Source organism: Pagrus pagrus (genome assembly GCF_965226575.1).
Source record: "Pagrus pagrus genome assembly, chromosome: 7".
NCBI lineage: Eukaryota > Metazoa > Chordata > Actinopteri > Spariformes > Sparidae > Pagrus > Pagrus pagrus.
In genome coordinates this window covers 6576027-6591522 of record NC_140191.1, presented here as the reverse complement: position 1 = coordinate 6591522, position 15496 = coordinate 6576027, and the positions used below count along the sequence as shown (strand labels likewise).

General features: G+C 39.2%; 2 protein-coding genes across 2 annotated transcripts; both read right to left on the bottom strand.

Annotated features, from left to right (window-relative positions):
- Positions 1–933: 933 nt before the first annotated feature.
- On the bottom strand, positions 934–4122 carry lamtor2 (late endosomal/lysosomal adaptor, MAPK and MTOR activator 2). Its single transcript, XM_084356315.1, has 4 exons — positions 3911–4122; positions 2929–3091; positions 2744–2833; positions 934–1499 (listed from the first exon to the last, which is right to left on the bottom strand). The coding sequence occupies exons 1-4, from the start codon at positions 3976–3978 to the stop codon at positions 1443–1445; spliced, it is 378 nt and encodes a 125-aa protein (XP_084212441.1). The 5' UTR covers positions 3979–4122; the 3' UTR covers positions 934–1442.
- Positions 4123–4708: 586 nt separating this feature from the next.
- LOC311259396 (uncharacterized protein) lies at positions 4709–12139 on the bottom strand. Its single transcript, XM_084356539.1, has 7 exons — positions 11931–12139; positions 9694–9845; positions 9463–9608; positions 8825–9168; positions 7373–7488; positions 6764–6914; positions 4709–6363 (listed from the first exon to the last, which is right to left on the bottom strand). Exons 1-7 carry the CDS (start codon positions 12075–12077, stop codon positions 6223–6225), a joined length of 1197 nt encoding a protein of 398 aa, XP_084212665.1. The 5' UTR covers positions 12078–12139; the 3' UTR covers positions 4709–6222.
- Positions 12140–15496: the final 3357 nt, after the last annotated feature.

The following is a 15496-nucleotide window of genomic DNA, read 5'->3' as shown; positions in this document are numbered from 1 at the left end:
CGAGGACACGTCCTTAAGTTCACTCATAGTCATAAATGCACCATAACAACATATTAATAGGCCTTTATTAAAATGGTTAACTTGCACCTCAGACTGTCTGACTCAGAATGTTAAATAAGAAAACTCTTCACTTTTAAATTTGTGGCTCCTATCAAATATTTTAGCAAGTCATCAAAATGTCTTCCATTATTGCCCACACTGACATGCAGCATGTAACACACTGGAAGGGAAAATCTGGTTTTAATCAGTCTGATTTAAATCTTCAACTGATTTAAACTGAAGTAAAAAAAAAAAACAACTTTGTGCAATGCTGATTGAACTGCACTTGGAATGGTTTTCTTCTTCAGTTTTCCAATCATTACACGACTTAAATGATTTTTTTCTGAATTCATTTCACGTTTGAGGTGAGTGAGGGAGCAAGGAGTGTGTCCAAAGACTGATATGATTAGAAAAGTATATCTGTGATTATCTAAAGGAAAATTTCAGTGAGCTAAGGATGCAAAATTGGAGTTTTATCACATCATAAAAGTTAAAGACATGCTTTAATGACTCGAGAAATGAATACTTGTTAATACTTTCAACAGCATCATGGAAATGTGAGAATAGTGAAAATCAGAATCTTTATTTTTCAAGAAGAAGAAAATAATAATACAAGGGTTTCTGGCTCTTTTTTCTGTATGTACCTCAAGCCATTAATAACAATACTAAGCCATGTAAAAAGCTTATAATTCAGCTTCATATTGGTTTAAGACATTATTTCAAGCTTTCTTTAGGGGCCTTTCTATGTAATTATATGTGCATCAGAGAATACTGATCTCTGTAAACCTGATATTAATAGCTTTTAACTAATCCATGCGTCATCTCTATCTTTAAGCCAATTTATGTCACACCCAGCACTCAGTTCAGAATAAAATCACAAAATAAGTGAGTGAGTATTTGTCCAAAAATGGTTTATTTGACAGCTTAGAAAGAAAACATAGCAAATAAACATAATGCATTTTAATCAGGCAGACATTCTTATCAAGGTTTCCCTAATCCTTTGTATTTAATGCATTTTACTCCTCTGATTGGATTCAAAATGTTCAATTTTCTGCTTAGCTCTTCACGGCATGCCTGAACTAAAATTGCAAATGAATGAATCATCCGTGGGACCGGTTGATAATGGAATCATTTCAGCAGTTGAACACTCAGACTACCTGCTGACAAATTAAGTGGACTTTCATAACAGACCATTAGATGAGTCATAAGGGAGGGCAAACAGTTAAAAACTCATACGAGTTATTAGTTTCAACACCATGATTATAAATACAGACTCCCCCGCCCCACACACTAACTCACTCACACATAGATATATGCATGTACACAGAATGTTACGGTTGTCCATAATGACCTGGATCATAGGATGTGTTTTTTTTCTAGGCACAGCTTCGATCAGGTTTCCACTATGATGCTGCCACTTGGGTTAATGGTTCCTCCAGGTACTGCACCAGAGCTTCTGCCTACAAACACATCACACACACAGCAGTGTCAACAAAGGCTGTATTCAAAGTGAATGGATCAGTCTGAGCCATTGCCTCATGTGCTAATATGTCACTGGCAACTAATTTCAGTCATTTTTTTAAGCAAAAATGCCAAATATTTTTTCCTTTTAGATTCCCAAATGTGAGTATTTGCTGCTTTTCCTTGTCTTACATCAGAGTAAATGTTTCATCAGACAAAACAAGATATCTGATGAAATCATCTTAGTCCCTACAAATTGTGAAATATGATGTTTTATAAACCAAATGATTAATTGAGAAAATAATCAACAGAAAGAAATTGTTAGTTACAGCCTCAGTAAAGTAAACTGGTACTTCTGTATAGTTGAATGCAGTTGTGTCCACTTCAAGTAATTTTCAAACAGCCATTTGGGATTGAGTCAGTATATCACAATGCCAGCTGGGTTGAAGCTTCTCAATCGCATGCAAAATTTAACTGAAATCAACCACATCAACGAGCAAAAGGTGTGAACGCTGTTATTCTTTCAGTCAGTCATTCAAACTGTGACTTAAATATTCTGTCTTGAATGCTTGGGGGATTCCCACACATTACATGGGCAATTAAATTCAATGTTTACCTACTTACAGACTCATCAAGATGTACCCTGTGAATGTAAATTAATCAAGACATTCTGCCAAAGTGAAACAGCTGCGAATTAAATTATCCATGCTGCAGAAACATTATGAAACCGTACCTGCATGTAAAATGATGGGAGAAGACCTTGCTTAAATTGATCATAAAGTGTGTTGGAGATTTGAGGCTCGCAAAGAATAAGAATATAGAATAATAAGAAGCTGTCGCCTGCATATTTTTCTCTATCCTATTCACTTGTTGTTTCATGTAAACTCAATAATTCACGTTCCTCTCATATAATATTTAAAACTGATCTGCTGTCTGAAAAAGTCAAAATCTATATACAAACAGCAGCTAGCAGTGCGTCGCCAACCTTGACTGAATAAATTACACTCAGATCCATTCCAGTAGTGAAAGGTGGCTTTTGTCATCTTATTAACTCTGGTAAATGCCAAATTCATTCTTTGTTGACGATAACATGGTGGAGGTCAGGGACCTTCAGCAAAGCTTGAAAAGGTGGTCTAACTCAGAATATACAGATGACCTCGGCGAGTACAGCAAACTGCAGCTAATGTGTAAAATACCATTCAGGTGAAAGCAGGACACTGGAATGAGAAGTTAAAACTCTCACCTTGGCTTTAAGCATTCCAAAGCCCACTGTCTCTTTGGCGTACATACACAGTAGTAGGTTGGCTACACGGGTGATGGCCACCCTTCCTTCCTGCGAGAAAAAATGAGAGAGAAAGTGACGAAACTGTCCCCCATTTCATAACTGAAAGACAACTGCAGCGGCTTTGGACGACCTGCACTTCTTACCATACAGTCCATGAGTATGAATTTGAGTTTGTCTTCGTTAAAGGCTTGGTGGCCGTTCTTGTCGTAGGCCGCCCAGATGTTGCTGGCGATGGCGGCTGTCACTCGTGCGTCAGTGTCTCCGTAACCGGAGTAAGCAAGAAGAGAACCTTCATTATTCAGTAAGCTGCGGAAAATATAATGTTGAATGTTTCAGCATCCAGCAGATGAACAACTGAAATGATTTTACAATACGCTGTCAACACATGGATTTACTTAAGCTATCTCTGACATTGTTGGAAATATCTACAGCTAAGGCCAGAGATGTAGTGGAGCACATGAGTACCAATCTAATCATAGTGAAGTAAGGTGAGGCCACAGCTGTGTTGTCTGTTGTTTGGAGCTCTGACGAAGAAAACATGTTGGATTTTTTTATTTTTTATTATTTGCCTTTACTTGTACTTATATCAGTTTGTATAGAATATCTTTTGGTATTTATTTTTTTATTAAAATTTACTTGTACTTAAATTAACATGAAACTTTCCTAGATTGGACTATTGGTTGGATAAATCAGGGAAACTACAGAAAAATATAAAGTGCATTTTTCCAGAACTTTCTGACATTTAATACTCAAAGGTTGCAATATTTGGCAGATTTCGACAGTGATAATAAATTAACGTTCATTAGTAACAGCTCTAAATGTCAGATTATTAAGGATTTAAGAGTTGCAACAGCATGTTAATGTCTTATTGTCATTAGCAGTCACTGTAAGAGATGTTTGATGTTATTGTTATTAGCCTACCTGTAACGTCACCGCAGCATTCAGCAGCTTGATTATCTGTTACTTCTGATATTTCACAGTTTCTTTACTTTTCCTCATATGTCAAAAAACTCACCGTTGTAACAGCTACAACAACAAACTGTATGATATTAGTCAACAAACACACTAGCTCCTGACCCAAGTAGCATCTCGCTAGCGTGCTGCTAGCTAGCTGAATGTACTCACAGTGTGCTTTGGACTCCGTTTGTGTTCGCCTGGCTGAGGACCTGCGTCAGCGCCTTCGGTCGTAACATTACTACTTACTAATTAACGATTAATGATGTAAAAAAAAACGATTGTTAAACGACTAAGCAACAGCCTTAAAACTGTCAAAAACTACTCATCAACAAACAGTCAAGTCAGGTGACGAGCGTATGTTTACTTCCCTTTCCGGCTGCCTTCTCAAGGCATTGTGGGAATTGTAGGCATCGAGCTCATCCTGAAAAACTCGGTTGATGAAAGGATAACGTTTTTATATTCTGATTCACCTTCATATTTATTATGTTTGGATAAATGTGCATTATATTTACTTAAGACAAGTGCTGAGTTATCAGGTTTCATCCTCTAAATTTCATATTAAAGGTGCACTCTGTAGTTTTGGAAGACATTTTAATCATAAGAGAAAGATCTTCATTTTTCTATGCCTAAACAAACTCTTAGTTTTCACGACTGACCTTAAAAGAACAACAGTTTCAAACTGTTTTACTTTGTTTATATTTGGCGGACCCTGCCACCTTTCTAGCCTCAGTGTTCTGGGGACCTTGTGTCCCTCTGAGAACAGCTTGTTCAAAAACAAAGATTTATGTGTTTGCATTATTAGCTTCATTAATATTGTAAATATTACACTTCTGAGTTTGAATTTCGTCTCCACAACTACACAGTGGCCCTTTAATATTTATAGTACAAGTTATTCAGCCTCAGATTACATTTTACACTGAAAGACAAAAGAAAATACAATTAAAAAAGGAGCAATAACAACAAATAGATAATTTTACTCTTTAATATTTAAAAGAGTTGTGAACTTACATTTGATAAAGGCACAGTACAGACTATACAGTTCCTTGAATAATATTTGTGAAAAGGAAATTTTCGATTAAGGTTTAAATTAAACATTACACAGCTAGCCAACGTAAATTATTCACATTCACACATATTTAGAATAGACAAGACACAAATTGCAAATAATTTATTAGATTAAAAAAACATTTTTCTTTTTTTTTTGGCTACTTATCTGTTCATATTCAGATATACAACAATAGATTTCACAGGTCATTTTACAACATACTGCAGAACCCAACATGGTGTTCAGACACTACATTGCTTGTATGTAAATTCATAACAGTGTTATTGTAAAAGGGGTTTGATATATCTGATCACTTTTAGAAACAATAATGGTTAATTAATCACAGGGTCACTTCATAGAGATAATTTTATAGTTTAGAACAAAGAATCCAAATGGGTCCAAGTTTATTTACTTTTACACTGTTAGTAGACAGGAAATCAACTTGAACAACATGGTCTGTATGAGGGGCGGCTGATATGAATAAAATCTTCTATAAATGCGTCATCTTTAAGGATATATTTTTATGCTGGGACTTCCATTGTAGAACAATTTATAGATCAAAACAGTCAGATGGAAACAACCGTTTCTGCTAATTCTGTGAATGAAAATCTGATGTTAGTAATTAATTAATTAATTAATTAATTAATTAATGGGATATCTACTATATGAAAAGTCTCTAAACTCTCACTCTGTACGATGTCACACTGTCCTGCTGTCATCCACACACACATTATCGTCTTGGTCCTACAACCTGAAAACTTTTGCTTTCACTTCCTCTTAAAACATTTAGGCAGCAATGTCACACCAACAAGATTCAGTACAGTTTTGGTGGGGACACAGAACGGGTCCAGAAGCTGTCAGAGTAAGAAAATTTAAATGAGGAGATAACTTAAATAAATACCAGTCAACCAGGCAAAAAGATGAAGAAAAAAAAAAACATGTAAAAAGAAGTTGGTTCTCCAGATAGAGAGTGTAGAAGACAACCACCCAACCTACTGCAACAACACCTCTTTATCTTACTACCTGAACACAGTCTGTTAGAATTAAATAATGTGAAAATAAGTAACTACTAAAAGTTAATTTCTTGGTAACATCATGTAGACATCCAGTGAATGAGCCCTTGGCATGTCAGAAATCATCTCCGGCTGCACTGACAGGAGTAGCTCAGTGGTCGTGGCAGTGAGAGTCGTAATGTCAGTTCATAGTCGCATTGAACAAATTCTGATAGAAACGTTCTTCCTCTACCTCCCTGTTCATTCTTCCTACGAGTTACAGATCAGGAGAAGAGATTACAAATGACTAGAATACAACTGAGTCTATCTGGGTGTCAGGTCAGACTCAGGACTGTGTTTGTTTTTATCCTTTTAAAAATCTTCCATGCCAGTCCCCACTTCCACCAGTCCTCCACCCTCAACTGCAGAATGAACCGAGTGAGTTAGGCCAGCAGTCTCTCAATGGCGGCGTTGACATCCCCTCCCGTGGCGATAAGGGCCTGCAGGTTGGCTTCACGGTTAATGAAGCCCATGGCGTTGAGCTGGTCGAGCTGCTGCTGGAAACGAACCTCCGGTGTCTGAAGCTGTGAGGAGAGAGACAACGAATGAGTTTAGAAACTGATTTTGTACAGAGGTGGAGCTCTTTTTGGTGAGTGAAGAAGATTTTTATAAACCAGCTGATGCTGACCGCAACTTCTGAAACCTTTTAAAATTTCTTCAGAAAATGTTGCCTTTTCTAGTTTAGCTATATCATCACATGAATGTTATTTAAAGCAGCGAGAGTTAAAAGCCACATTCATCTATAATGCCAAACAAATAGCATCAAATCATCTTATGGTCTCAATGAAAAACAACCTCAGCAAAGTTATTATACATTCTGCTAGTCTTGTTGTGAAAGGAGTTAGACCTGTTGAATTGTTGCTTTGACTTTGACAAAAATTAAAAACAAAAATTCACAAATTAAAGCAATGAGATGAAACATACTGATGGGCCGCCGCCTGCAAACATCTGTAACATCTGCTGCATGAGCTGTTGCTGAGAGGGACTGGATTGTGTTGCCGTGGCAGTGGGGGGAGGGTTCACTGGAGGGACGCTTCCCCCGGTGGCTGGAGGAACTGTGAGACCTCCAGGAGATCTAGAGAGCGGGAAGAAATGATGATGTCAAAAATTCAGACCAACTTTAGTAATTCATGAGAACTTTAGCTAAATATATTGTGACTTCAATTGAGCAGAACTAACACTTGACAACAGTTGAACATATTTCATACAGATATTCTGTTTCTTTCAATGGATTAGCCTTCAACAAAATATATACAAGCATCATAACAGATACAAGATATGTGAATTAGGGAGGGATGCAGTTCTTTTTTACAGCTCTTCTTTGTGAGTTGTTCTGGTGAAATGGGTAGATTCCTCACATCTCGTTAACTGCTCCTTTTAACACTTTGAAAAATAGTACATCCAAAATTTGAATGGCTTATTCTCAGCGTTTGTATCCTTTTCTTTGCACAACTGAAGAAATTCTGATTAATTTTGAGTGGACCGCCAGATTACACAGGTTAAAATGTTTGATTGAGAGCAGATAGTTGGTACCTGGACATGAATCCCGGGGCTTCTGTCTGTAACGTCTGCAGGCCCTGCTGGATCTGTGTGAGGGCCTGCATGACTCTGGGGTTGGTCAACATTGACAGCGTGTCAGGATTCTGCATCTGCAAAGACAAATATCACAAAAATAAACTCTGTTACTCTCTTTATCTTGTGAACGCAAGATACCAATTTAGATAGTCCTTATAAATTCTCCATAGAGCAGTGGAAACCCAGAGGATGCTCTCAGGGTTACTGGGCGCCCAGTCCTGGTAACACATCATCTCTTGCCTCATTACTGGATACCTTACCAACTCCACGGTCTCTCGAGGGAAAAGAGGATTCAAGTAACAAAAACACAAGCAGAAGCAAGAGGCAACCTTCTGACTGGAATGATGGACGTCAGCATGGATCCTCAAGCTTGCTGGGACATTGTTGGCAACTCACAGTCAGCAAATTATAGAAAAATAACAACATTTTCTACATCGCTGACAGGTGCAAGCAAATGGCCAGGGACAGCCGGCCTCAAAATCCCAGCAGGAGAAGAGACAAAACCAATAATTTTGGGTCCTTACAATGGCCAGTGAACAAGTAACTGCTGCGTCAGAACATAAATCCAGGCAGAGAAGGTGAAAGCTGAAAAGGAGTGGCTGATGTAAGGGATAGGATAACTGTGGTGTAAAGAACATAGTTGCAAACTCCCTTACATATCTTTACTGATCTGAAGACATCACCATGGAATCTGGGAAAATATGGAGGGTAACTTTCACCATTATCTGACATTTTACTACTGACTAAACAACTGATCAAAAACACGTAAGAAAAGCTGCAGCCCACAGACTTTACCTGTCTTTTGGCCTGACTAACGATTTTAGGCACTTGTTATCTCTGCTTAGCCATATAACATTTTCTCAACACTCAGGGTATTTGTGGTTTTATCAACTGGTTTCCAAATGTAACCATCATACTATGTATCTTTCAACCCTTTATTTTTAAATGCACTCCTTTTTGACTTGCTGTATTGTATAATATCTGTAACTTTGTTTTGGGGAACACTTGTATCACAACATAGATTGTAGAGAGTCAGTTGTGCATGTACTCAAGATGCAATATGGACATGAACATCAGAAACAGTGTAGTGCCAGTATGGGGATTTGACAGGGTGGGGAGTCAGTGAACACGTCAGCAGCAGGGACTACAAGGGGGGCACCAAGTTAATGTGTGCCATCTAGTGGTATCCTTCAATAACATGCGCAGTAAAGAGGCAAATATTTGAAAAAAAAAAACGTTCATGACGCAGCCGGTTGTCTACAGGAACGTGTGATTCAAAAGCGAGTTTATCTCCAGCCTACGGGTTCTGCCAAACTATTGCAACTTATAGCACAAGACTTTCACTTGGTAAGTAGATATCTATCAGTGCCAGCTCTTTGGGATTGACACCCTTGAAGACTTTGCACTGACCTGTCTCATGAGCTCAGGGTTGTTGAACATGCGGGAGATGTCCGGGTTCTGGTCCATGAGCTGCTGCATCTGGGGATTGCCCGCAAACATCTGTCTCATCAGGTCTGGGTTGGACATCATGTTCTGGACCAGCGGGTTCCCCATGACCTGCGACAGCATCTGCGGATCAGACATCAGCTGACTCTGCACCTGCTGCTGCATCTCCATGAAGTTGGATGAGCGCATGCCCTGACCTAACAGACCAGACAGGTCACCCAGTCCACCCAGTCCACCAAGTCCACCAAGTCCACCGAGTCCAGCGAGTCCACCGAGTCCACCGAGCCCACCGAGTCCACCGAGCCCACCTGAAGAGGAGGGAAGGAGTAAAGATGGAGATTAGTTCCCAAGTATGTGTTGACCGAAAAGTTTTTTTAAAAGATATTTTACTATATAATTTAAGTGTGTTGGTCATTCCAAATGCATGTGCTCTCAACCAAATTAATTATTTTTAATTGGTGACTGATTGGTATATCCATCTTTTGCTGACTGTCCCTCTTGGCAATAATTCCACATCCATAATATGTGCGATCAGAATCAGAAAAATCAAACTCACTGCAGTACAAAAAAACAACTAAATTAAAAACTGTTTACATCCGTACTCATTGCATTAGCAGGCTGTGTTGGTGTCTGACTCGTGCCATCTCCTGTTCTGTCTGCTACAGTGGCACTGGAGCTGCTGCTGCTGCTGGTACTCTGAGGCGCTGCAGAACTGGAACTGGCCTGAGATGAACTGCTACCTGTTGATCTTTAGAGAGAAAACATCAATTAAGACTCTCACAGGATTTGACCTTTGCCTCTTAACCTACACACATCACATGAATTGTACTTACTTCGGGGAAGTCTTGATAACAAGATGAATAGTCAACCCGTCTTTGATACCATGCTGGTTTAAAGTGTCACCGTCCTTCAGAATCTTTCCGGCAAATATCAACACCAGCTGGTCCAGACTGGCCTGGAACTTTTTGGACACCTCCTGTTTAAACTGGACAAATGAGACAAGAGCAAAGGCAGATTAACAACTGCCCAGAGTAGGGTTACAGCGGTATGAGATTTTCACTGTACGATAACCGTCTTAGAAAATATCATGGTGTAACTCTATCACAGTATTACACAATAATTATTATTACCAGTTACAATGACCCTTAAGGGAATGAAAAGGTAAAGTTTTTTTTGGTTGAAGTGGCGCTTTATTATAATTTCACCAAAAATGATGTCCTGACTGACATGAAACTCGACCTAACTTGAAATATTTGTAGTAACACTAACACGCAACCAATTTTGCGGCTACCACCGCTGTCCAGAGATGCCCAAAAGATAAAGGTTCACTGTGTACCAGCGGGGGTTTTTGGTAATTTGAGTAGTAGGTTTTAAAACCTTACTTATCTCAGTTTCTGCAGTATGCATATGGTGCATTTTCTTAAATAAAGCTGGATTTGATCAAATTCCCAGTGTTATAAAAAGTAACAAAAAGTCATACTTGAGTAAAAGTAAAGATATCATGATAAATTATTACTTTGGTAAAAGTGAAAGTCACCGTACGAATGGTAAAGTATTTAATATTAAATGTATTTAAGTTCGGAAACAAATTTACCGGCGATACGGTACTTTGTACCAAAAGCACAAGTAATCAAAAGCACAAGTAAAAGTAAAATTATACATATTTACATGTATGTTATAATACTCTTGGTCAACTGATTATTGGTCTGTCCCATTATCAGATCCAATTTTTTTGCCTTTGTCTGATTATATTACAGATCAGTGTGAATAAATCAATTTAAAATGTGCTTGGCTCTGATGCAGCATGTAATCTGCAAAGTAACTAGTAACTAAAGTTATCAAATAAGTGTAGTGTAAGTGTAAAGTCCAGGTATAAAGTAGGAGGTACTCAAGTAAAGTAAAAGTACCTCAAAATTGTACTTAGGTACTGTACTTGAGTAGATATGCTTAGTTACAGTACATCACTGCTGCATACTGGGGTACACTGACTATCTGGCTGGCCAATTATCAGATCAGATAATGAGCATTTTTCTTATGATCAGAATCAATGTTCTTTTAAAATCCAACTGTTGGTAAAATATTTTAAAATGTGCTACTTTGGCTCTGATGCTGCATGTAATCTGCAAAGTAATTAGTATATAAAATCATGGAAAGAAAATGAGAATAAAGCACAATATTTGCCTCCAAAATATAGTGAAGTGGAAGTATAAAGTAGCAGAAAATGGAAATACTCAAGTAAAGTACAAGTACCTAAATATTATCATACTTACTTACATTTCATTACTGTAAAAGACCAGTGACAAACAGCACAGTCAGATACAGTGAAGGTAGGAGACTGGTTAGTTTCAGTCCCCATGCAAAATATAATGAAACTACAGTGTGGACTTGTGAGGGGGCTTTTCAGAGGCAAGCAGCCGAGGCCAGGCACGACATTTAGTCTTCAAGGCCCCCGATCAGGTTAATGTACAGGCGGAGCTGGTCGGTTAACAGGGTAAAAGTAAATAGGTCAGCAGATAGTTTCGCAGATAAGTATCAAAGAGTGGCTGATCATTATCGGCACTTCGATTTGCTTAGTAATGTTGGTCAACTTCACCCCACCCAGTTCAACTATCAGAGACCTGTCACTCTGAACGGTGGACACATAATGGAAGATAACGTTATGTTGTTATCGCTTTGGGCCAAACTGAACAAACAGTAATTTCACTGCGGTTTAACGTCAGAATTAAGCAATTAGTTAACGTCAGTGTCGAATTTAAATGTCCTTGTTCCACAGCTGCGAAGCTAACGTTAGCTCCGATAAGCTAACTTCCGTGGTCACACAGGTGTCTACTGACTTCGGAAATAATGGACAGAAACGATGGTCTCACATCGGGCACACATTTTATTATTGCGGACGGACAGTAGACAACCATGTCACTACGAAAATACCATTGATAATACAATCCGCTGTCGGACAACTGTAAGAAATCGGCGTTTCGACCTTTCCCCTAAACTTTGCGAGCGGACGCTTCTTGAACGTAGCATGATTTCCGCTGCCAGAAGATGCTGAAAAAAGGGTCAGTAAACGCACCTGAGCGACAGAAGAATCCTCTGAAATCGTGATTTCTTCTTTTCCGTTAGGTGTTTTGACGGTGACCACCATCATAGATCCTCCAGGAGGAGCATTTTCATCTACGTTGGCATCCCCAGTTTGGTCCGTACAGCTCTTCTCCGCCATCTTTGTTGCTACTTCTTCTTCGTTGGTACGTCCACTCGGTAGAGTTTAGTTGACGAGCTGCTGCCATCTATCGTTCGTCAGTTAAAGTTTTAGATTTGTATTAGTATTTTTTTTAAATCAAAAATAAACGTTTCTGCATTTCTTTCAACAGCTTCCAGGTCATGTGATCCATTCACTCTAAATCAAGCCGAAATTTCGTCATTGACTGGTTGAATGTGACACACCTCGTTGTATTGGATTTGAATGCTTTTTATGATTTTTATTAATATTTTTTAATAAAAATCAGCATTTTTGTCACTAGGTTCAGTAAATAGTCAACATTTCTTTCAATGGCTTCCAGGTCATGTGACCCATTCACTTTGAATCAAGCCAAAATGTCATCCTTGACATTGGATTTTCGTGCTTTTTTTGAATTTTATTCAAATTTGTAATAAAAAAATTCCTATTGTTTTCAATAGCTTCCAGGTCATGTTACCCATTGACTCAAAATCAATGCTGAAATGTCTTCCTATACACTCCTCTTTTTGTGCATATGCACGTGTCTTTGTTTGACTGGTCTGCAGAACCTCCAGCGCCTTTCCGTTCTGCTTCCTGCTCCACCTGCTCACCTGAGTTCATCCCAATGTCTCCAGCCAACCCTGCCTGCCTGCCTGCCTGCCTGCCAGCCAGCCAGGTCATCTCATCAGCATTTCCCTCAGAGAGAACTCTGTTGCAAAATAAAATCCTTACTCTCTGACTTCCTGCCTCTGATCTCTGCATTTAGGTCTTCAGAAAACCCCACCTTAACAAAATCATAATTTTTCATGAAAACATCAGCTGTTTTTTTCAATAGGTTCCAGGTCATTTGACCGATTGACTCAAAATCAATGGCGGAATGTCTTCCTTTAGTGGTTGAATGAGACACACCTTTTTTATTGAATATTAGTGGAATTTGTGTTTTGATGACTACTTTAAACAAAAATCAACATTTTTAGTGATTACACGCCCCGTTTTTATCAATGGCTTCCAGGTCATTTGAGCCATCGACTCAAAATCAATGCCGAGATGTCTTGTTATACAGGTTCAATGAGACACAGCAGTTTTTATTTCTATTTTACATAAATATTTGAAAGAAAAATCACCCATTTTTCAAGGAAACATTGGCCGATTTTTTCAATAGCTTCCAGGTGTTTTGACCGATTGACTTGAAATTGATCACAAATGTGGTCCTATAGGCTACTGGTTGAATGAGACACAGCAGATGTTATTGGATTTTAATAAAAATTTTATATTTCAAGAAAATTTTCCAGAAGAGTCAAAGTTTTTTAAGAAAATGTCGGCCGATTTTTTCCCATTTTCACAAGAAAGGTTAGCAGGTTTTAATGGATTTTAGTAGAATTTGGATTTTTGGTGAATATTTTAGTGACAGGGGGCCATTTTTCATGAAAACCTCTGCCGATTTTTTCAATAGCTTCCAGGTCTTTGGACCGATTGACTCAAAATTTCCCCCAAACGTGGTCCTCTACTGGCTGAACGAGACACAGCAGTCCCCATTGGATTCGGGTGGAATTTGTATTTTTGGTGAATATTTTAGTGACAGTGGGCCATTTGTCATGAAAACCTTGGCCGATTTTTTCAATAGCTTCCAGGTCTTTGGACCGATTGACTCAAAATGGCCCCCTGTCACTAAAATATTCACCAAAAATACAAATTCCACCCGAATCCAATGGGGACTGCTGTGTCTCGTTCAGCCAGTATAGGACCACGTTTGGGGGAAATTTTGAGTCAATCGGTCCAAAGACCTGGAAGCTATTGAAAAAATCGGCCAAGGTTTTCATGAAAAATTTTGAGTCTGAACGAGACACAGCAGTCCCCATTGGATTCGGGTGGAATTTGTATTTTTGGTGAATATTTTAGTGACAGTGGGCCATTTGTCATGAAAACCTCGGCCGATTTTTTCAATAGCTTCCAGGTCTTTGGGCCGATTGACTCAAAATTTCCCCCAAACGTGGTCCTATACTGGCTGAACGAGACACAGCAGTCCCCATTGGATTCGGGTGGAATTTGTATTTTTGGTGAATATTTTAGTGACAGGTGGCCATTTGTCATGAAAACCTTGGCCGATTTTTTCAATAGCTTCCAGGTCTTTGGACCGATTGACTCAAAATTTCCCCCAAACGTGGTCCTATACTGGCTGAACGAGACACAGCAGTCCCCATTGGATTCGGGTGGAATTTGTATTTTTGGTGAATATTTTAGTGACAGGGGGCCATTTGTCATGAAAACCTCGGCCGATTTTTTCAATAGCTTCCAGGTCTTTGGACCGATTGACTCAAAATTTCCCCCAAACGTGGTCCTCTACTGGCTGAACGAGACACAGCAGTCCCCATTGGATTCGGGTGGAATTTGTATTTTTGGTGAATATTTTAGTGACAGGTGGCCATTTGTCATGAAAACCTTGGCCGACTTTTTCAATAGCTTCCAGGTCTTTGGACCGATTGACTCAAAATTTCCCCCAAACGTGGTCCTATACTGGCTGAACGAGACACAGCAGTCCCCATTGGATTCGGGTGGAATTTGTATTTTTGGTGAATATTTTAGTGACAGGGGGCCATTTGTCATGAAAACCTCGGCCGATTTTTTCAATAGCTTCCAGGTCTTTGGACCGATTGACTCAAAATTTCCCCCAAACGTGGTCCTATACTGGCTGAACGAGACACAGCAGTCCCCATTGGATTCGGGTAGAATTTGTATTTTTGGTGAATATTTTAATTAAGAGCAGCCATTTTTCATGAAAACCTTGGCCGATTTTTTCAATAGCTTCCAGGTCTTTGGACCGATTGACTCAAAATTTCCCCCAAACGTGGTCCTCTACTGGCTGAACGAGACACAGCAGTCCCCATTAGATTCGGGTGGAATTTGTATTTTTGGTGAATATTTTAATGAAGAGCAGCCATTTTTCATGAAAACCTTGGCCGATTTTTTCAATAGCTTCCAGGTCTTTGGACCGATTGACTCAAAATTTCCCCCAAACGTGGTCCTGTACTGGCTGAACGAGACACAGCAGTCCCCATTGGATTCGGGTGGAATTTGTATTTTTGGTGAATATTTTAGTGACAGGTGGCCATTTGTCATGAAAACCTTGGCCGACTTTTTCAATAGCTTCCAGGTCTTTGGACCGATTGACTCAAAATTTCCCCCAAACGTGGTCCTATACTGGCTGAACGAGACACAGCAGTCCCCATTGGATTCGGGTGGAATTTGTATTTTTGGTGAATATTTTAGTGACAGTGGGCCATTTGTCATGAAAACCTCGGCCGATTTTTTCAATAGCTTCCAGGTCTTTGGGCCGATTGACTCAAAATTTCCCCCAAACGTGGTCCTATACTGGCTGAACGAGACACAGCAGTCCCCATTGGATTCGGGTGGAATTTGTATTT

Coding starts and splice junctions, on each gene's coding strand:
- lamtor2 (XM_084356315.1), bottom strand. CDS start 3,978: ATGTTACGACCGAAGGCGCTGACGCAGGTCCTCAGCCAGGCGAACACA. Junction 3,092..3,910: donor AACGGAGTCCAAAGCACACT/GTGAGTACATTC, acceptor TATTTTCCGCAG/CTTACTGAATAATGAAGGTT. Junction 2,834..2,928: donor TCATACTCATGGACTGTATG/GTAAGAAGTGCA, acceptor TTTTTCTCGCAG/GAAGGAAGGGTGGCCATCAC.
- LOC311259396 (XM_084356539.1), bottom strand. CDS start 12,077: ATGGCGGAGAAGAGCTGTACGGACCAAACTGGGGATGCCAACGTAGAT. Junction 9,609..9,693: donor GTTATCAAGACTTCCCCGAA/GTAAGTACAATT, acceptor TTCTCTCTAAAG/ATCAACAGGTAGCAGTTCAT. Junction 7,489..8,824: donor ACCCTGAGCTCATGAGACAG/GTCAGTGCAAAG, acceptor TTGTCTTTGCAG/ATGCAGAATCCTGACACGCT.